Raw genomic sequence first — 22501 nt, 5'->3', positions numbered from 1 at the left:
GATATGAAAGAGAAAATTAATTATCCTAGTGACTTGCATTAATAATAATAATAATAATAATAACAACATTTATAATGCGCACATATCCACCCCAAGAGATGCTCAAGGCGCCTAACAAGGTAAGTACATTGAACAAAAATAATATAACATAATTAAATATAATTCAACAACGTTAATTACATCAGATTGTGAAATACACTACGTCTTAAATAAGGATTTCAGACATTAGATAGGTTTTCAATTGTTTTTGGAACACATTTTGATTCGCTGACATTTTGATTGAATGGGGTAGGGAGTTCCATAACCGGGGTGCAGCAGCTGTAAAAGCTCTGTCTCCCCAACTCCTCTTTGTTCTTAATTGTGTTAAATTTGTTGAATTAGAGGAAGGAAGACCTGCACGAGAACTTAAAGAGATATTAAGAAGAGAGGAAATATATTCAGGGACTGATCCATTTAGTGAACGGTAGGTGAGTAGTAGAATTTTATATTTGATACGCTGTTCTATTGGAAGCCAGTGAAGGTTCTTGAGTATTTGAGTAGTATGGGTCGAACGTTTAGATTTAGTGACAAGGCGGGCAGCTGCGTTTTGAACATTTTGTAGTCTGTGAATTTGGTATTTAGGAAGTCCATAAAGGAGAGAGTTACAGTTATCGACATGAGATGTTACAAAAGCATGAATCAATTGTTGAGTGGTTTGGGGGGTTAAAAATTTCCTTATAGCGCGAAGATTACGAAGATGATAATTGGCAGCTTTCACACATTTTGAAATATGTGCATCAAGAGACATGCTTGTATCGAAAATGACACCAAGATTTCTTGCCTTATCTGAAGGAGCAATGTGCACAGAACCAACACATATATGAGTTATAACAATCTTGGAAAGTTGTTGTCTGGAGCCTAACAAGAGAAATTCTGTTTTATCGTCATTTAGTTTGAGATAGCAATCATTCATCCATTTTCGTACATCATGAATACAACTTTCAAGATCTTCAACACGTTTTTCTACCTGTTCCTGAATAGGAAGACACAAAAAATATAATTGTAGATCGTCTGCATACATATGATAGCTTATATTGTGTTTACTGATTATCTCATGAAGTGGTAAGGTATATACATTAAACAGATGGGGACCTAAAACAGATCCTTGGGGCACAGATAACAGAAGGTTAACAACCGATGAAGTTGTATCATGAAGGTTAACCGCTTGAGATCGATTTGAAAGGTAGGAACGAAACCAATGAAGACATGTTCCACCAATGCCAATCTTTTTTAGTCTGTCGATTAAGATATTGTGGTCAACAGTATCGAAGGCGCAGCTGAGATCTAACAGAACTAATGCAGTAACTTTCCCCTTATCCATATTTATTAAAATGTCATTTTGTACTTTCAATAGTGCCGTCTCCACACTGTGGTTTTCCTTGTAGGCCGATTGAAAGGGGTTTTGAAGGTTTTGGTCATTTATGCTGGACTGAAGACGCGTAGATACTATACGTTCAATTACCTTACCAAGATACTTTAAGTTTGCAACGGGACGATAATTTTTAAGCTCTTGTTTATCAAGGCTTGGTTTCTTTAGGTGAGGTTTAATGAGTGCATGTTGCAGACAATCAGGAAAGATGCCAGAACGTAGAGATGAATTTACAATCTCTGTGATGTATGGGGTGAATTCATTAGAAAAATCTTTGATCAAACAGGTTGGAATAGGATCTAGTTCACATGTAGATGGTGGAGAATTCATGATGACTTTCCGAACCTCACTAGTTGTGGCTGGTAAAAAGTCAGACAAATAGGGAATGGCACTTTCTGACACTGACTGATAACCTGTACTATCACGAGCGTCAAGAATTCGACGAATATTGCTAACTTTATTCATAAAGAAATCAGAAAAACGATTTGCTAAGTCTTGATCAGACACATTACTGGGAAGAATTTGATCTTTCTTTCTATTCAAGAGTTTGTTTATAATTTGAAACAACCGCTTCTGATCGCCACTGCAGTCTGCTACAGCAGATGTGTAGTGATGTTTTTGCGCCTGGTTAGCGAGATGAGATACTATTTGTCTCTGCTTAATAAATAGAGACCGATCGGATTCAGTTTTAGTGGTTCTCCAGCGACGCTCCAGTCTCCGTCTGAGGCACTTTGCCTCTCGGATATCATCAGTCATCCAAGGACACTTACGTTTGACAACTATAGTTCTTGTTTTTCTGGGAGCTAGTTGATCCAATAAGGCATTTAGAGAATAATCGTAATTAATACACATAGATGTAACATCATAATTTAAGTCAGGAACAGATAAAGCTACATGGAGACCTTTACAGAACCTTTGTCTATCCAAAGACTTTAAATTCCGGGTTGAGAAACTTTGTCGAATAGGTTTAGGTTTTTCCAATGTAATGTTACACATGATAGCAAAATGATCTGAGAGACCAGGTTGCACTACTACATTTGATATAACATTTTCATGTTCACGTGTGATCAATAAGTCAAGTGTATGTCCGTGGTCGTGGGTCGGTTCACGGACATGCTGTTTCATCCCATATGTCGATAGTAGGTTCAGAAACTGTCTGGCCTTTGAATCATCCTGGACGTCAACCCATATATTATAGTCACCCACGAGTAAGATCTCTGATGGGTGGAGAAGATAACTGTCCAACATTTCACCAAACTCCTCCATGAAGACACTGAAGGGTAGATGACGCCCATGATCATCAGATTCAGGTCGATATACTACGACTAAACTGATTGAGCGAGAGTTTCCTGAAATTGTAACATGAAGCGATTCAAATGATCTGAACGGAGTTACAAGACTAGTAGTAAGTGAGAGCGAAGATTTGTATAACAGTCCAACCCCTCCTCCGGCCTTCCCTTGACGGGGCCGGTGTTCAAAGTTATATCCGGCAGGAGTAATTTTTCCTATGACAACATCATCACCATCTTTAAGCCAGGTTTCAGTTACTGCTACAATATCTAAGTCATTTTCAGTGACAAAATCATAGAAATCAGTTGTCTTATTCCTTATTGATCGCATATTAAAAGTGCATACTTTGGTAAAACTTTCAATCGGAGGTATAGAGATTAAGTTTGCTCGTTGAATGCATATTGACCTATCAATACCTGAAAAGTATGAATGAATACCTGGTTGAATGCAGATCGGGATAGTAGATGATGATGATGATCTTGACACTTTTGATTGTCGGAGACAGTTTCTTCTGCGGTTGCCGCGCCTACCTCTCCTTGTCTTTCTTCGTTGAATTCCGAAAGAATGGATGACATCACGAACGTCGGACGACAGTCGAAGCTTTGCATATCTCCACTGTAACAGATCCTCTGGAGAGTAGTGAATTCTACGCTGAAGGGGAGGGTCACGATGAATGCAAAAAGATGGTACAGTGCCATCTTGATCCCGATCTGGTCCGGGGTTGGGATGTACATCACCCGCATGTAGTAGCTCTAGTTCAAAAGATGCTGTACTATTGGGGTTGTATGGAATCCTCCTTTTAAGATAGTGTTTTCTGGTGAAGTTTTCATTAATAGAGAGTTTAATGAAAGATTGCTCACTGCAGTACACATTCCTATCCAAAGTAGCATACAGGCAGAGTGTGAACAAAAGTCCAAGTTGAAACGGTCCCATTGTGCTTGCTAGTGAATCCAGTGATTCATGTTCGTCCAGGCATACAATACATAATAGAGTACCAGGGTACTTTTACTTACATAGAGATGTACAGTGAAAATGGCTTCTTAGGTACTACTACACATGAATCCAGAAAAAATGTTGTCATCAAAATATGGTGTGAAATCACCTAACTACCGAATGCAATTCGACTAGTGGTATCCAGAAGACATATATAAATGACTGGTAACAACACAAATTGATATAACAAAGTAAATACAGGCAAATAAGAGCTCTTTTGGAGAGCAAGCAAAAAGCATGTGCAACATGCTTATGCGCTCATCCAGATGTCCAAGTAAAATAGAGACATTTTTTTTGGAGGTACCCTCCATTGTGGCAATTGATATGCATTGCATTCAATCATGAGCAAAGAACAATGTACATTACCATATCACATAGGGGGATTATTCATTTTTATTTCCTATATGAGGTAATTTCACCATGCATATTCGCCCTGTCTGTAAATTTGCAGTTCCAAGCGAGCAATATTTCCTGAAATTTTCACTCTTCTGGGTTTTGCTATCATTGTGTACAAAAACTACAGTAAATATTGAGCCTGATAAGCATTGGCCCCATTTAACATCTGGAACTTTCAAGCAGCTGAATTACCAAAATGTTTGAGCAGGCTATCATGCAGTGTGGTAGCAGAGTATACCGTACATTGCTCTTTCCTGATTCACAAAGGGATAGGTAATAATTATAATATTGACTGGCTTCTCTTTTGGGAGATACAGAGGTATCTTGCCCTTAATGAAATCACATTGACCTCCTTTTCGAACCAATCCATATGATTTCATTTAGGGCAATATTTCCTGGTATTTTCCTCAAGGCCAGCCATTATTATATAAATATGTATATCCTTATTTCAACTTTTGATTCCAATTTTCTCTTTTTATTTTTAGGTAAGATTTGAAGCTTCACCTGGATTAGGCTTCGATGATACGACTGAGCCGACTGACATTGCGATCGATGATATTAGGTTTATCAACTGTGGATCATCAGCAGGTAGCAATTGGTTTGTTGAGCAAACCTTATTTGTATTTCTATTTAATTTGTTTTCTTTTTGGATAGAGGTCTATTTTAAGACACCATTTTGAAGTCAGAAGAAGTCAGTTTAAAAACACTGTGGTTTGGGTTTTAAAGATACCATATTACGCTACTTGACAGAACACAGAAAGAGAAGTCAGAGCAGTTTTCGTGAGACGAATTATTTACTTGTGGCGCCAAATTGTGTCCTAGGAAATTTGAATGATGGAACAATAAAGTTAAATTTATCTTGTTTAAAGTGGCAATTAATTGTCTGGCATGGTGTGAACTGAGTTCCCTTATTGATCCAGAAATGAAATGTCAATTCTTGTAAAGAAAATCTGTTGGCTTGCACCCAGTTAAATAAAGATTGCGTGCTCAGTAATTGAAAACAACTCCGAATAAATCTTGGAATCAGTGGGATTTGAGCCTGCAATCTGCTGCTTGCCGGGCAGCAAGTATGTCACAAAACCATCACCTGGTCCATGGCACAGTCCTGATGTACTGGAAACGAAAACCTCAGCTCTCTTGATTCATTCTGACTTATTTATATTCATTAGTCCGCTATTAGGACAATAGCTTTGAATGTTAGGCTACCTGGGAAAAGTTTTAATTGTTGTAAAGAAATTGTTGGCTTGCACCCAGTAAATAAAGATTGCATGCTCGATCTTGTAAATTGCTACCAATTCGATAAAATCATTATACCAGATGAAAATTGAGACAAGCACTTTGTCCATTGCATGGTAGAAACCAGACAAGTACCCCTTCAATCTGATAGTAAGCCTGTGAAATGCTTACTTACAAGAAAACACATGTCAGGTAAAACCAACGAACCGACCAACCAAATTTAAACTCGCCCTCATTCCGACTGAGTGACAAATAATTGAAGATGAAAGAAACTTTTGATGAAATTGCCCATCCAACATTGTTCTTCTTTCCATTTCTTTTTCTTTGCTTCACCAAGACTTAAACTGTAATTTTGGCGTTGCAACATCAGAAGGGACCTTCTGTGGCTGGACTCAGGCTAATGGCTCTGATACGTTTAATTGGTCCTTATTCAAAGGACGTACACCTTCAGGATACACTGGTCCACAGTATGACCACACAGATGGATTGAGTAAGTTATGACATGGTTCTTGAGTTGATACACTGGTCCACAGTATGATCACACAGATGGATTGAGTAAGTTATGACATGGTTCTTGAGTTGATACACTGGTCCACAGTATGATCACACAGATGGATTGAGTAAGTTATGACATGGTTCTTGAGTTGATACACTGGTCCACAGTATGATCACACAGATGGATTGAGTAAGTTATGACATGGTTCTTGAGTTGATACAATGTCATGTTTATGCCTAAGTATGTTTCTAGTGTATGTAACATCAATGGGAAAGCATTCCTGTATTATTATGGACAATAAAACTTGGACCTTGAACAAAGTATATGGATTTAGCTTCCTTTCCCTTGCATCCAGATTTTACAAGCCCACTTGCAGTTTGTTGTGATAAAACAAGATACCTATAAACTCTTGTATACCAACCTGCTACTGATTTTGTTATATGTTTCACGTGTATGTAACGGTATTATAAAATACATCGTAGCGATTCCATCTTAATTAAGATAAAAGGAAGCAACTCTCTTAAACAAAGCTATTAAGACCAATATTTGATTTTGAATATATAGTTAACAAAAAAATTATTCATAATAAATAATAATAGTGGGTTCTTGTATAGCGCTCATGTCAGTCAGATTTGACCCTCCTGGCGCTCCCGATTTTTACCCTGGCTTTAGCATGGCTGCCATACGGCGCTCTAGCATTTCAAGGAATAAATTCCTACCAGGTACCCACCTGGGTGGAGTGTGGCAAATGTAGATCAATGTCTTGCCAAAGGACATTAGTGCGGCGGCGGGACTCGAACCGCGGACCTTGTGATCGACAGTCCGGCGACGTATCCACTCAACCACAACAACACCCCCTTGTAAATTTCATGTTTTGTGTATTTTTCATTACTTAGTAATACAGCTGGACTGTATGAATAGGGCCTTCCTCTGGTGAATACTTTTAGATGTAAGCTTTGATATGTCACATTCTCAAGAAATATAAATCGGGACAAAATTTGTTGTTTCATGTACTTAAAAACTTGGTAAGGGTGTGAATAATTTAGTAGTTAATTCTACATGTACTTTGAGAATTTGTTTCTTTGTTTCTGTCTTTTTTGTCAGGTTACTATGCCTACATGGAAGCCTCATCTCCTGTAGTATCTGGAGATTTTGCCCGTTTGGAGTCTGGTGCCCTCAGGTCCACTCAGGGTCAGCCGTATTGCTTCTCTTTCTGGTATAGCATGTATGGTCCTAGCGTCGGAACATTCCGTGTGATCCAGAGGGATCCAGATGGTCAAAATGAAGTTATTGTAAGTAAAAAACAATTCAATTTTTTTGTTATGAGGTGCAATTTTTTTTCCAGTATTTAGAATGAACTTGCAATGAAGACACGCTCTAGCGATCATTGCTCCCTGTAAATTTTCGATACCAACATATTTCCAACCTTTGACCCTGCACCATTTTTCAATCATCGTCAGAGCATATTCAGAGCACTAGTGACAGATAGAGTGAGAGAGAGGGGGAGAGAGAGGGAGGGGAGAGAACAAAACACAGAGAAATGGGAAATGGTAGAGCAATATTGATAATAAAAGTAGAGATGAGGAATACAAATGGAGTAATATAAAAGTGATATAAAAGGAGCGAGGAAGACGAATAATAATGAATTATTCATCATTTATGAAGTGAAGTCATCATAGAATTTTACCCTAAACAAGAAAAGGTTCAGATTCACAAAGATTAAATTGAAGGAGATATCGGAGAAAAGGAAAATATAGTTCAAATGATTTTTAGTTTGTGTTTGTTCATATGTTATATTATGAATTTATAGATTGTACTTGAAATGTCTGTAACATTGTTCATATGTTATATTATGAATTTATAGATTGTACTTAAAATGTCTGTATATATCAATTGTGAGGATCCAAATTGTTATATTTTCCTGGTCGGTCTCTTTTTAGTGTTATATTAACCATCTGGTAAAATGAATATATTTATAATCAATGCATGTCGCCCTCTTGAGAACTGTATGTCCCCAATTGCACACATTACACCATTACCGACGGTCATTTTTTGTTGTTCCATTTTGTGTTTACATGAATTTTTTATCCCCTTGAAATGAGTTTTTCCACCATTTTTTTTCCCTTTGGGAAAATATAACCACTTTGGAAATATAAGTCCCTTTAGCAGTCCAAATAATGTTATATTGCACCCCCTGCCAGTCAATATCTGTATAATAATATATATTTGCTCCACATACATGTAGGTCTGGACTAAAAGGGGTAATCAAGCTAGCGTATGGCTGCCCGGTCAGAGAAACATCATCACCTCCTCTAACTATGAACTGGTTCTTGAAGCGACAAGGGCAGCTAACTATTACGGCGATATCGGTCTTGATGATACCGCCCTCACTGTTGGCGCCTGTCCAGGATCAAGTAAGCTTAGATGCATTCACCTTTAACCCATTAAGGGTCTAACAATATTAGCAAAGAATGTGCACATAGGCACAGTTAACCAGGGTCACATGGGCACGTCCCTATACCCCCCCCCCCCCCCAATCAAGTGGTGACAAAAAGGGAGAAAAATGGTTCCAGAGAGAAGTGAGGGCGAAAAGGACAAGTAAAGAAGATGCATGGATCACCCCCTCACCCTTTTCCCTAATCAGTAGCCTTGTAATTTCGCATTCCATTTTCCTATTAAATCCAGCTCTTCCCAAACGTTCCACTGCCCCCCTCAATAGATGTACTCATTCTGTGCCGCTGGACGCTATTGTTTCTGTCATTCAAAGTAAACATAAGAGGATCAACAGCAAGGATATTCCAGAATCTGGCCTTTTTATTTTGATCTCAAACACCAACGCAATGCAACCCCCCCTAATTACCCGCTGCCAGCGGAAGATGGCATGATTCCTAACCAGTTCTTAGGCTGCATCATAGGGCTGGTGAGCGTATCAGTTCGTTCGCCATCTTCGGCGGCTTGAATCAAGTGTAGGGAATATATAAAGAACCGGTCAGATCCTGGACTACAGTAAGGTTTAAAACCCATCTGCACTAGTTTGGCCAGGGGGATTAGACCTCCCTGCAAGGTCAGTGACAGGTTGTTATCTCAAATCAGCTTTCAATTAATGTAAGAAAAAAGGGATCATGGGGGACCAAAAGGCACTGATTAGGCATTGTTTGTTATATAGAGGGTGCAAGTAGCTACAAGTTGTGCAGTGGGGCTTTAAAGTCAGTTAATTAATGTTGAATTTGTTTGCAGTTGACTGTGACTTTGAGCTTGGATTCTGTGACTGGGAGAACCTAGACTCCAGTAACGATGACTTTGATTGGTTGTGGGGAACTCCCATTTCTGCCGCAGGGAAAGGACCCTCAGTAGATCACTCAACATTTACAAACTCAGGTAAAGTTTAATATTCTTCATGACTGTTAAAAATAATGCAGCAGTTGTAAAGTAGTTTTAACGGTAGAACTACTCAGTTCTCTTAGACAATGAATTAGGAGGCCTTACATTCCTGCGCCCATATTCAATAAACTTCTCAAGAATGAAATCTAAAAAAAAAATTAAATGCTAGGAGTAATGTCTTAGCAAAAATGTGTATTCTATCAAAGCATTGGGGCTAAGAATTTTATCTTTTCTGTCGTCTTGGCTAAAACGAAGTGCTTACCATGTTTAGAATATGGCTAAGGCAACCTTCTTAACATAGACAAATTCTAAAACATTTTTCTTAGACTTAAAAAAACACGTCTAAGAAGTTTACTGAATACAGGCCCTGCACCTGCTACTCTCCACCCGAATGGGTACCCGGTACGATGCGACCGTCTTTGTTGGTCAAACAGCTTTTAAGCGTCAAGTAACGCCTGGCTGGAATGCTCCCCAAGGGAATGGAGATTGTGCACACTGTGTGCGGGCAAGTATTGAATACAATCACCTGGTTAATAGAATAGCTGTAAAGCGCTCAGAGACATCGTAGATGTACTAAGCGCTATATAAAAGCCAATATTATTATTATTTATTATTATTCTGATCTCTAAAACAGGGCACTACGTGTATGTGGACACCAGTGCAAACACCCTAGGTGAGACGGCCATCTTACAGAGCCAGGACTACATCCACACCGGTCCTCGATGCGTGTCGTTCTACTATCACATGAGTGGATCCAGTCCTGGAACTCTTACAGTCTACAAGCAGGATGATGGGGACATGCTTGTTAGCCCCAGCTGGACCAAGGGCGGAGACCAAGGTGACAGGTGGATGATAGCACAGGTGGAAATCATACCGAACCCTGATAAGAGTTACAAAGTGAGTTTCTTGTCTCATATTCTCATGTAAGTCTATAGAGTACCAAAGCTGTGACGTCAGAAAAATCAATTTTTAGAATTTCTCAATTTTTTTCTTCATTTTCCGAAAGAGCATAAAAAATAATGTCCAAATGTCGAAAACCAATTGAATATGTTTAGTTTTGGCTGAGATATGACCATCTGAATAAATAGATTTCCTGTAGGAATTGTGTTCTATGCTCTGGCTCCTATACCATGAGGAGCCAGAGCATAGAACACCGAGTTCCCATATGACATATATTTTTTCAGATGGTCATATCTCAGCCAATACTTAACATATTCAATTGGTTTTTGACATTTGGACATTATTTGTTATGCTCTTTCGGAAAATGAAGAAAAAAAATGATAAATTCTAAAAATAGATTTTTGATGACGTCACACTTCACCACTCTATGAAGGTTATAATAATTAAAGTAACAAATGAGAGGTTTTACATTTTTGTAAGAACGTTTGACAATTGGTTAGTGAAGAACAATTATTTATTGATTAAGATTAGTTTTAAGATTATTTTCAAACTTTTCAACTGATCTGCTATTACAAATCTCTCGAGGGAAAGCGTTACAAGGCAAAGGCCCTGCATGAGCAAAGGTTCTTTCCCCCACTAGCATCTGTTGAGAAATCTCCAATATTTGCGATTATGTTTTCATTGCTTTTCCCCAGATATACATCGAGGCGACATCATCTACTCCTTCTTCTGATAGCGATCTGGCCATCGACGACATGAACATCGACGACCGCGTGTGCCTACCCGAGGGGACGTGTACCTTTGAGTACGACATGTGCGGCTACGTCAATGACTACGAGAACGATGACAATATGGACTGGATACGAGGGAGCATCACGTCGTCAGGATATACGGGTCCATCAATTGACCATACACTACAGACAGGATATGGTGAGGTCAAAATGATGTAGCAAATGTTGGTAGATATAATCAGATATTGACCATACACTACAGACAGGATATGGTGAGGTCATAATGATGTAGCAAGTATTGGTAGATATAATCAGATATTGACCATACACTACAGACCAGATATGGTGAGGTCATAAGGATGGTATATTAGGATGGTAGGATTGTGCTAGCCGTGAACTTTCATGAGCACGTATCTAGTATTTTGTCTCTGTGTATTTCACAATTTGGTCTGCAATAACCGTCATCTGCTCATGCTCAGACTGCAACTATGAACTATTGTCACCTTGCACGTCACTATGTTTTCATTGAAGCATCTAACCGTAAAGAAGCATGCAGGCCTGGCTACTTAGTGAAAACTGCTAGCTGGTTTGTTGCTGAGTGGTTGATTGAAATTCACTAACAAATTGATTTTACTGAACAAAGTTAGAGAAGCTATATTGAGAATGTACTTGTCACCTTGCAGGTCACTATGTCTTCATAGAAGCGTCTGGCCCTAAAGCAGGAAGCAGAGCCTGGCTACTTAGTGAGCACTTCTCACCAACTGCAGGTAGGTGCTGTCTTATCTTTTCTTTTTCTTTTTTTTGTCCAAAGAATTTTTGTTTATTAAAGACCGTCAATACTACTGGGCTAGAAGGGATTAAACCACACAGCGAGGTCACTAACAGGTGGCCTTCTCATTAACTCAGCTCTGATGATACTTAAAGTATAGGATATTCTGTCAAAAATCCAAGTGGTTTTCATTACAGGGTGGAGGTGTCATGATATAGTGGTTCATCCACTCAATCCAAAGGTTGAGGGTTCAAATCCCAGCCTGGCACTATAACTTCTTTAGGTAAGGAATTAATCCACATTTGCCACGCTCCACCCTAGTGTAAATGGGTACCTGGCAATTTATGGGCTAATAATTGTAGGACCCTCAGGAAGAAAAAACATTGCTGCTAATGAGGCTTCCCTGGGTAAACAAAATTATTATTATTATGTAGAGGTGTCGTGGCAGAGTGGATACGTCACCAGACTGTGGATCGGTCCCGCCGCAGCACTAATGTTCTCTGGCAAGATATTGCTTATTTACTTGCTTAAGTCGGGTCAACTGCCCGAGCTGTGATGGCCATCCACACATTCCTGTCCAGCATGGCTGCGTTTATCTCTGACAGTTCAAGTCCCGTATCCTTCTTGAGTAGGTCTGTATAAGTAAGATGAGGTCTTCCAGGTTTGTTCTTCCCGTGTTTAGGCTTCCAGAGTAAAAGCTGAGATATTGGTTCATTGATGTTCCTACAGCTGTGGCCTGCAAAACGTAGTCTTCTTTCCCTGATCTTTTCTGATACTTTTGGTAGATTCCCGTACAGCTCCTTATTGGTCATATGCTGGCTCCAGTGCACGTTGAATGCTGTCCTAAGAAGTCTGGTGTAGCAACCATCTAATTCTTTTGCCAGCTTTGTTGTAACTGCCCATGCTTCGCAGCCGTATAGAAGCACAGATTCAACTGTAGCAACAAACAAACGTTGTTTGAACTGTCTAGGAAGAGAAGATTTCCAGATTCTTCCAAGCTTGCTACACGCTCTCCATGCTGCTGACTTACGAGCTTTCACATCTTTTTCTGTGCCAGAAAAAGATGTGAAAGCTCGTAAGTCAGCAGCATGGAGAGCGTGCCACGGCAAGATATTCATCTACATTTGTCACACTCAACTTAGGTGATGTAAATGGGTACCTGGCAGGAATAAATTCCTTGAAATGCTAGAGCGCCGTATGATAAAGCTAGGGTAATAAAGGCCCCCCCCCCCCCCAAAAAAAAAAAAAAGTTGTATTGTCCTTTAGGTGCCAAAACATGGTTTGGTCGGTCAGAAATGTTTTCTTTTCTTTTTTTTTACTTCCTTTTTGGGCTGATATTTCTCATTTTCGATTGCTTTAATACTTTTTTTTTCCAAAGAATGGCAATACCACCAACGCTACCGCATCACCATCATCATCACCTCCACCACCACCACCACCACCACCTCTACTACTACTATTATTATTCCAGGTCGTTGCATAGAGTTTTGGTATCACATGTATGGAGGAGGGGTCAGTGATCTGAATGTCTATACCACCACCGCTACCACATCACCATCATCATCACCACCACCACCACCACCACTACTACTAGTATTATTGTTATTATTCGAGGTTGTTGCATGGAGTTTTGGTATCACATGTATGAAGGAGGGGTTGGTGATCTGAATGTCTATACTACCACCGCTACCACATCACCATCATCATCATCACCACCACCACCACCACCACTACTACTAGTATTATTGTTATTATTCGAGGTTGTTGCATGGAGTTTTGGTATCACATGTATGGAGGAGGGGTCAGTGATCTGAATGTCTATACTACCACCGCTACCCGTCATCATCATCACTTCCACCATCACCACCACCATTCCCACCTCCACCACCACCACCTCCACCACCACCACCACCACTACTGTAATTATTGTCATTATTATTATTCCAGGTCGGTGCATGGAGTTTTGGTATCACATGTATGGAGCAGGGGTTGGTGATCTGAATGTCTATACCACCACCGCTACCACATCACCCAAGCTACTATTCACCAAGAGTAGGAACCAGGGTGACGTCTGGCTGCAAGGGAAGATAGATGTGGATGCAACCACAACGTTCTGGGTAAAACCAATCTTTCTAGCCTTTCCCTGATGATTTGAAATGGACTACGTTTGCAGTATATTTCAGTGTATTACGCACTTTTGATGTGCCAATTACATTCAGTCTGTTTGGAGCCAAGAGGGTGTACACTCATCTACCTTTACACAGAGTTAAGTCCCTTCATGACCAGACAATTTGTAGATATTTGGGTCATACAAATTCTCAGACAATTTAGGAGTAATGAATTACAGCATTATTAGCTCCTAGTTACCTTCACACTTGTTAGTTAATATAATTACAAATATGGAAAGAAATTCAGTTCAACCTAAACAATGTTTTATCTTTCATGTACCTGTTGCAGGTTACCTTTGAAGCTGTGGTTGGGTATAACTACACCAGTGATATTGCTCTGGATGACATGTTCCTACATCCTGATATCTGCGCTATCCCCATCGTAATTCCTACCCAAGGGCCACCTCCGACGTTCCGTAAGTAATACCAGTTTATCATATCAGTTCCAGAAAATTGCCACTTATTTTTCTAAATGATATATATTGTATTTTTCTAAATGAATTATATTGCTTCAACTGCCCTTGTGAAGCACTGTATCATTAATGAAGTGTATGCGATGTTAGTTAAAGTGGAAGGAGATTACATGCTTCCATCTGCGCTATCACCATCGCACCTCCGACACAAAGACCGCCTCCCGCAATGTTCCGTAAGTTAGCAGTTTACCATATCAGTTCCAGAAACGACAATTTCTACTTCTAAATTTAGGACACTGCAATCCTACACAGAAGGTGACAAAATAATCTCAAATACAGGCAGAGTTACAACAATCTTATTCTTTATTGATATTTTGTTTCATGTATTGGTCGTGTATTGGTCGTTTATATACTATCAGCACCCGATTCTCACGATTGTGATTTTAAAGTTGATATCTACACCTTTGCCCTGTTGCACAAAACTTACCATTGATGGTAACTTTGCCATCAATGGTAAGTACCATGGAAACCTTGATTTTGATTGGCTGTTGAGCCTTGTTACCATCACACTGATGGTAGTTCCCATTGATGGCAAAGTTACCATCTCCACGATATTCTGTGTGGTGGTGGTGGTCATTTTACCTGATTACTAAGAAAGCATTAATGCTTGTAAGTAAGCAACCAGACGGCCGACAGCTAAATTAGTTTCTCTCTGATGGACCTGGTAATGAGGATTAATGCCTTACCAAAGGGCACTAGCGCATCGCCTTGGTTTCGAACCCGGGTCACCGGATTATGAGACCACTGCTCTACCGACTGAGCTATCGCGCCTCCTCATCAATGGTAATTTTATTGCAACGGGGCCCTTGAATTTGATATTCTTTATTAATATTGTTCCTTGTATTGGTCATGTATTGGTCGTTTCTATCCCCTCAGCGCCTGATTCTCACGACTGTGACTTTGAAGCTGGTCTCTGCACCTGGACTCAAGATAGCAGCAATGACTTTGACTGGATCTGGGCCTCAGGAGAGACCGATAGTGCAGGAACAGGACCCGCCTCAGACCATACCAAAGGAGACCAAACAGGTGTGTACGATAGAGACATGCAGATTAAAGCCACTCTAAAGTGTTGGGAGCACAACAAATTTGATGGCAAAATTTCACAATAGAGGATGTCATTTTAAGACACTTCTGCAAAGATTTTCCACCCAAAAAATGTTGTTGAAGCCAAATATTGATAGAAGGATACATTATTTGGGATTTTTGTTGTATGCAGATCGAAACCTAAATTTGTATCCTTTCATCAATATTCAACTTCAGACACATTTGTTTTGAAAATCCTTGCAGAAATGTGACTTAAATGACATCCTCTTTCACATTATGATGCAACTTATGTGAAATTTTGCCATTCAATTTTTTGGGCCCCAACACTTTAGGGGGGCTTTAAACATGGGAAAAACGGTTGCAATTTTGGTTGCAATAAAAAATAATAATAATAATGACAATAATGATAGTAATAATGATAATGATGATAATAATATTAATAATAATGATACTGCTACTACTACTACTGATAATGCTAATAATGAAACTGATGAAAATAATAATGATATTTATAAATCTTTTCAGGTTATTACATCTACATTGAAACTTCCAATGGAAGTCCTGATGATGTCGCCCGATTGAACTCTGAACTCTTGAAGAACGTGGATGACACCGGATACTGCATGGAATTCTGGTTCCAGATGTATGGACAGCACCTCGGCGCCCTCACAGTCTATGAGAAGATAGGGGAGGTAGAGGTGGCTGTGTGGACTGAGACAGAGCCCAGAGGACCTCAATGGAACCAGGTTCACCTTCACTTTACTGATACAGGGACTTACATGGTGAGATCATTGTTGTTAGGCTCATGGCTGACGAGATAGAGAGAGGGTTTGGGGTGTCATACATAGTGTAACATAACTAGCCCAGTAATTTAGTAAGACGTAGAGGGCGTTATAGATAATTGTGAGATATATACATGTACAGCGTGAGATGTCAGTCAGTCAGCGTTGAGCTGTTGTTGGGACAGGTTCTATATAGTTGTTATCTGTGAGTCAGCGTTGAGCTGTCGTTGCGACAGGTCCGTTACCAGGAATGAGTAAAGTTACTTGAACTGCAGATACAGTGCAAGTGTTGTTTCTTGAGTTCCTGTCAGACATTCAGTGATTGCGGGAGTGATGAAAATGAGAGCTAGTCCACGTTATTCTTACACGATATACTTTGTGAGAGCCCACTGAGAGATAGTTGATGAATGATTGTCGACAGCATGGACCGAGTTTTGAGAGACTGCAAGGCAGAACGCTACCCCGGCAGAGCCCGGTTACGCCACAATAGTATGGTTTTCCACCATGAAAGCCCTCTTGTGATCTGATTTACAGCAATCAATACAATTACATTTTCATGCCCCTCTCAGGTGTTGGAAGCCCCACAAATTTGATGGCAAATTTTCACTTAAACCGTATCATAATCTGAAAGAGGATGTCATTGAAGACACTTTACTGCAAGGATTTTTGAAAAATATGTTTTAAGTTGAATATTGATGAAAGAATACACAATTTAGGTTTTCTATATACAACAGAAAACCCAAATTGTGTACTTAAACACATTTTTAGGGGGGGAACTCTTTGCACAAGTGTGTCTAAGATGACATCCTCTTTCTTATTATGATACAATTAAAGTGAATTTTGCCATCAAATTTTTGGTGAATTTGGGGCTCCCATCACTTAAGAGGGGCTTTTAATTCATGCAGTTTTTAATACATTGCATGACTGATATCTCATTTTGTATTTATGTTTCAGGTAATCTTTGAAGGAGTCCATGGACCCAACACAATGGGTGATATTGCTTTAGATGATATCTCATTTCATCCTGGTACCTGCCCCACACCAAGTAAGTCTTAAATGAGAAATTACATATTTCATTTCCTGGGCCTCAAATTTACCAGTCTGGTTTTCTACAGAGCAATTATCTCAAGGCTGAGGAAGCCAGCGGTGCACAAATCATTTTGGCTATTAACTATTGACTGAACCAGAAAAATATCTATAAAATCAATGGTTGAAGAAAAAGTGTTGGTTGAATTTTATATTGGGGGTGGATTTTGTATTATGTATGTACATGTATGTGATCACATGGGCGATATATTGATATGGCCTGGGCTTAGATTCCTCTCCCTACCAATTCAACAGACAACCTCCCCAGTGTAAAAGAGAAGATACAGAAGATTGTAACAAAAGATGATGATTGGTATGATTTATTTTTAAATGACAGGTGCATACAAGTGTAAATTAACAACAATGTACTATACAGGAAAAAGTAATTTCTAATTTTGTCTGCATTCTTTCACATTATCAATATATTGATTATGCAAATGAACAGACATCATTTATTCTTAGAAGAAACGTGATTCTCAATATATTACAGTAGCATTGAATGTATATTCATTAAAATGTAATTCTGTGATGTAATGTGACATGTGCAAGCCATTTTTATGTGTGTCCCCTTGCAAATACAGTCAAACCTGCTTTAACAACCCCCTGTGTAGAAAGACCACCTGTGTACAAAGACCACATTTTTTGTTTCCCTTAAAAATGGTTTCTCATTGAAAATGTACTACAGGAATCTGTACATCAAGACCACCTGCCTACAAAGACCACTTTTCTTGTCTCCCTTGGATGGTCTTTATAGACAGGTTTGACTGTACACTTAAAGACCACCTGCCTATAAAGACCCCTTTTATTGTCTCCCTTGCGTGATCTTCATAGACAGGTTTGACTGTACATGTATTTGCCTGCCAGGCCAACACACTATCATGTCCCCTTCCGTTTCACTTTCTCTCCCTTAGGTATGTGTGATTTTGAGAATGGAGCATGCTACCTGAGTCAGACCCAACTGGATCAGTTTGATTGGGAGGTCATCCAGGCTAATTCAGAATCTGTTGCGCCTGCCATAGACAACACCTATCGTACTGAGTATGGTAAGCCAAAGAAACATCCTCTCGTACAAACTTGTCTTAAAACACATTTATTACAGTATTAAAAATTGCTTGTGATGATTAACTTTATCTGTTCACATTGATGTATATAGTTTTTGTATTGTAATATGTAGGTTTATTTGTATTTTTTTTTAGTGATAACTCATGTAATATTCATCACAGACTCAATCCATCACCAGCAATCATCCTTGGTCAAAATCAGCCTCTATTAAGTTCTAATTTGTTACTTTCTTGTTGGCTCTTGTTTTCATAGGGACGGGGGGTATATAAATAATGATAATAATAATAATAATATATTATATTTATAAAGCGCTTCGTACTAGTATTTCTAAGCACAAGAAATAGAAGGAAGGTAACGTAAGGAAAAGTGAGAGACACCAAAGAAACATGTGAAAAATATTGAATACAAGTGAATGGCTAAGGAATTTGTCATAGAGTCCTTTTTAATAGTCAGCTACATGAAGTGTTTAGAGCCTTCAGTAGATAGCGCTTAATAAGCAATGTTTTATCATCATTAATATTATTATTATTATTATTATTATTACATTTGATTCTCTTACCTCTTTCCGCACATAGGACATATCTTCTTTGCGGACATGACAGGACTGTCATCAAGCAAGGATCTTGCCATTGTGGAAACCGGTCCCCTACCACCAACATCACCATTAGGCAACTGTTTCCAATTCTGGTACTCAATGTTCAACTCTCAAATCTGCCAACTGCAGGTAATAATACAGTGAAACCTGTCTATAAAGACCACCCAGGGGAGACAAGAAAAGTGGGCTTCATAGACAGGTGGTCACTAAAGCAGGTTCGACTGTACAACGTTTTCACCACCCACTTTGCACATATTCAGTTTGAAAATATGGCCTTATCCCATTACATGTATATTTAATAAATTGAATAACAGAAAGTATTCAAAATTTCATTCATCTGTTTGGCTGATTTGATGAAATAAACAAACTACTTTTTTTCACCTGAAGTTTGTATAACTTGTAAAACAAAAATATACATATATTTTTTTTTTTTTTTATAGGTAAAATATCATTTTAGAAAAATATGGTCAGAAAGAACTAAATAAATAGTATGATTTTTGTTCAGATTGTTAATTAACACAAATTGAAAACAATCTTTACACTATGATCATTGTCTGAAACAACACAATTTTATTATCATTTTTCTCCATGCTTTTCTGATTCTTAACAGGTTTATATAGTTCATGTGATTAGTGGACAAACTACGTTGCTATGGGAGATGGATGGAATCGCTCATGAGGATGAATGGCATGTTATGGAGATGAACCTTAATAATACCGATGATCTTTTTAAGGTATGAACTCTTCTCCTCCTCTTGCTCGTCATCTCGTCCTCCTTCATCTTCTTTCTAGCTCTTCTTTTATTTACTGCTTCTTCTTCATCTTCCACTTTTTTCTTCATCTTCTTTTTTCTTCTTCTTTTTTTCTTCTTCTTTCTTTCTTCTTCTTCTTCTTCTCCTCTTCTTCTTCTCCTTCCACATCTTCTTTTTTTTCTTTTTCTTTTTCTTCTTCTTTTTCTTCTCCCCTTCTTCTTTTTCTTCTCCTTTTCTTCTTCTCCTTCCTCATCTTTTTTTTCTTTTTCTTCATACTCATCTTCTTCTTTTTTCTTCTTCTTTTTCTTCTTCTTCTTTTTCTTCTCCTCTTCTTCTTCTTCTCCTTCCTCATCATCTTCTTCTTCTTCTTTTCTTCTTCATTGCTATGGGAGATATATGGAATCGCTCATAAGAATGATTGGCATGTGATGAAGATGAAGAAATTTTCTTCTCCTCTTGCTCCTCCTTCTTCATCGTCCTCTTGAGGTTAAAAGATTCTAGAACGGTAGGAGGAAACAGACCAAAAGGTGTTCTTTTGTCTATTCTTCTCCACAGTCCCAGACAGTAGAAGTGTCGTAGTCGAGTGGTTTTAGCACTTGAATTGAAATTCAAAGGTCATGGCTCGATCTCCAACAGGGCAGTAATGTCCTTTGACAAGGCATTAATCTACATTTTCCACTCAATACCCAAGATAGAAATGGGGACCCGGTAGGATGACGAAAGCATTTGTGTTAGTAATTGCCTATGCCCTCACATGACCATATGGTAGGAAAACGAGTCGTTCATACAGAATACCATCTCTATGGCACATTGCTTCCCTATACAGATTCGATTCCAAGCCTCCACTATGGACTTCACCCAGAATGCTGCCATATCTCTGGACGATCTTTCTATCAGCACTTACCCATGCTCTCCGTTTGGCGACTGTAACTTTGAGACCGGTCTGTGCACGTGGAAGAACGAGGAGACGACTGATGATTTTGACTGGCAGCGCATCCAGGGAAGGACACCCTCTGATGGTACCGGACCAGGGGTCGATCACACTTTCGGGACAGCTTATGGTAACCCACCATTTTTTACTAAAATAAATTCTACTTCTAACTACTTATGTTATGCTACCGGTAATGTCATTCTTTATAGCCTTCTCTTTAATCACTCTACATGACTAGAATAATAGATTTTATGCAAAACCTAAGTAGATCCTTGTCATTTTGGGGGAGGATTGTTGGTCACATGATAATCAACTATTGCACGGGTGTGCAATTTTATGCCTCCGTTACGATGTAGCCAGAGGTATTATGTCTCGTGATCGCGTTATCACAAGAACCGATAGATGGATTCCTACCAAACTTAAACCTTGTATGTATCTTGCAGAGCCGATGAACTGATTAGATTTTAGGGTTCTGAGGTCAAAGATAAAAGGGTCATACATGTATATGAAAAATAGCTGGTACGATAATCACAATATTCTGAGAACCTGTAAATGGATTACAATTAAGCTTGAATTTGAAAATTTCTTTTGTTTTGGTTTGTGAAATCGCTCTACTGCGGAGGCATCATTTTTTACTGCGTGGAGGTTAGGCAAACCAGAGTCTTGAATTTAAAGAACCACGTAAATCTTAGTACATCTGTCACCCGTCGGACCAACACCAGACTGAAAAAAAATCATATTACCCCCAATGGCAACAATTATTCAGGCGGTGTGTGTGTGAGGTGCAAAGGTTTCAGGGCTACGCCTTGTAATTCTTTCAAAGGGCATAAGAGGCATATAAATGGTAGTGAACTTCGCTAAGAAATCTTTGGTACTTTACGTTTCGTACAGTATTCTATGATCATCTACAGGAGAATTTTATTTGTATTTATATTGACTTTCTATTATTTATTTGATTTAAATCATCCACAAATATCAAGAACATTGCTATGGTTATTTTTCTTGCACTGCCAAAATACCATACAGGTACGTACATCTATACAGAAGCATCGGACAGGACGCAGGGTCAGGTGGCCATCTTGAAGTCAGGTGACTTCACTGCAACCGAGAAGCGATGTGTGGAGTTTTACTACCATATGAATGGTGAAGGCGTAGGCAACCTGGACGTCCAGTCACAAGCTGATACATCCACTCTGGTCACAACGTTGAAGACGTTGGCCGGAAACAAAGGGGATGCTTGGCGGCAAGATATGGTGAGGTTTGGTATTTAGCACCGTAGACATTTGCAATAGTCTAGAGATATTCTTGTTGGAGCTTATTCCACAAGGTAAATCAATAATGGGAATCAAGTTGTAGTATTAATATTACCTTGAGGTACCACACAAAAACTGTGCACAAGACAACAGTGCACGAGCAAAAGTGAAATCGCCAAAATGATTACTTAAATTCTGCTGAGTACCAACTAGATAAGATTATAGCTATGTAGTATGCTAGGTATATTGTGCATCAAATGGGAGGGTAGTACATCACGCAAATTGCTGCGCAATACATTACAGGTCCTCCATTTATCATCCTATCCGAAGCTATCTGTTTCTTCCCCTTATTGAATCACAGGTTGCATTGGATGTCATCAGCAAGGCCTATTCGTATCAGGTGATGTTCCAGGCTACGGTAGGCTCATCGCACTTAAGTGATATCTCCCTGGATGATATCACTTTCTATGATGGTGACTGCCCAGGTATGTAGAATAATATGGTACTGGTATGTAGGCCAAGGGTGAAAGGTCATAGCTCATTAAATGTGCAAAAACACCTAATTATATATGTGAAAATGTGGTTAACTTCCTTGCCTAGTAATATATTATTCCAATGGAGGTAACTTGTTCTGATGTATATAGGCCATTTGTACCATGTGAGGGGATGCTACGCTTTGCGTTGACTTGTATTATATTATTAATACTATACTATTATTATTATCATATTAAATGTTATTATTAAAGGTAATACAAA

The 22501-nt window shown here is 38.9% G+C and overlaps 1 protein-coding gene across 1 annotated transcript in view; it reads left to right on the top strand.

The window, feature by feature from the left end:
• The window catches only part of LOC574589 (MAM and LDL-receptor class A domain-containing protein 1), a 69354-nt gene that overhangs the window by 14890 nt on the left and 31963 nt on the right, over positions 1–22501 (top strand). The window contains exons 16-34 of the mRNA XM_030994049.1: positions 4573–4675; positions 5661–5813; positions 6924–7111; positions 8065–8233; positions 9057–9197; positions 9835–10097; positions 10796–11030; positions 11515–11598; positions 13548–13717; positions 14058–14184; positions 15118–15267; positions 15811–16067; positions 17022–17112; positions 18065–18196; positions 18791–18939; positions 19421–19543; positions 20388–20622; positions 21519–21745; positions 22107–22230. Coding sequence (XP_030849909.1) covers positions 4573–4675; positions 5661–5813; positions 6924–7111; positions 8065–8233; positions 9057–9197; positions 9835–10097; positions 10796–11030; positions 11515–11598; positions 13548–13717; positions 14058–14184; positions 15118–15267; positions 15811–16067; positions 17022–17112; positions 18065–18196; positions 18791–18939; positions 19421–19543; positions 20388–20622; positions 21519–21745; positions 22107–22230 — 3121 coding nt within the window. The remainder of the gene's footprint in view (positions 1–4572; positions 4676–5660; positions 5814–6923; positions 7112–8064; positions 8234–9056; positions 9198–9834; positions 10098–10795; positions 11031–11514; positions 11599–13547; positions 13718–14057; positions 14185–15117; positions 15268–15810; positions 16068–17021; positions 17113–18064; positions 18197–18790; positions 18940–19420; positions 19544–20387; positions 20623–21518; positions 21746–22106; positions 22231–22501) is intronic.

This window comes from Strongylocentrotus purpuratus, unplaced genomic scaffold (genome assembly GCF_000002235.5).
Source record: "Strongylocentrotus purpuratus isolate Spur 01 unplaced genomic scaffold, Spur_5.0 spur5_scaffold_20, whole genome shotgun sequence".
NCBI classification, from domain to species: domain Eukaryota; kingdom Metazoa; phylum Echinodermata; class Echinoidea; order Camarodonta; family Strongylocentrotidae; genus Strongylocentrotus; species Strongylocentrotus purpuratus.
Note: the sequence above shows the minus strand (reverse complement) of the source record. Positions and strands in the feature narration are given on the sequence as shown.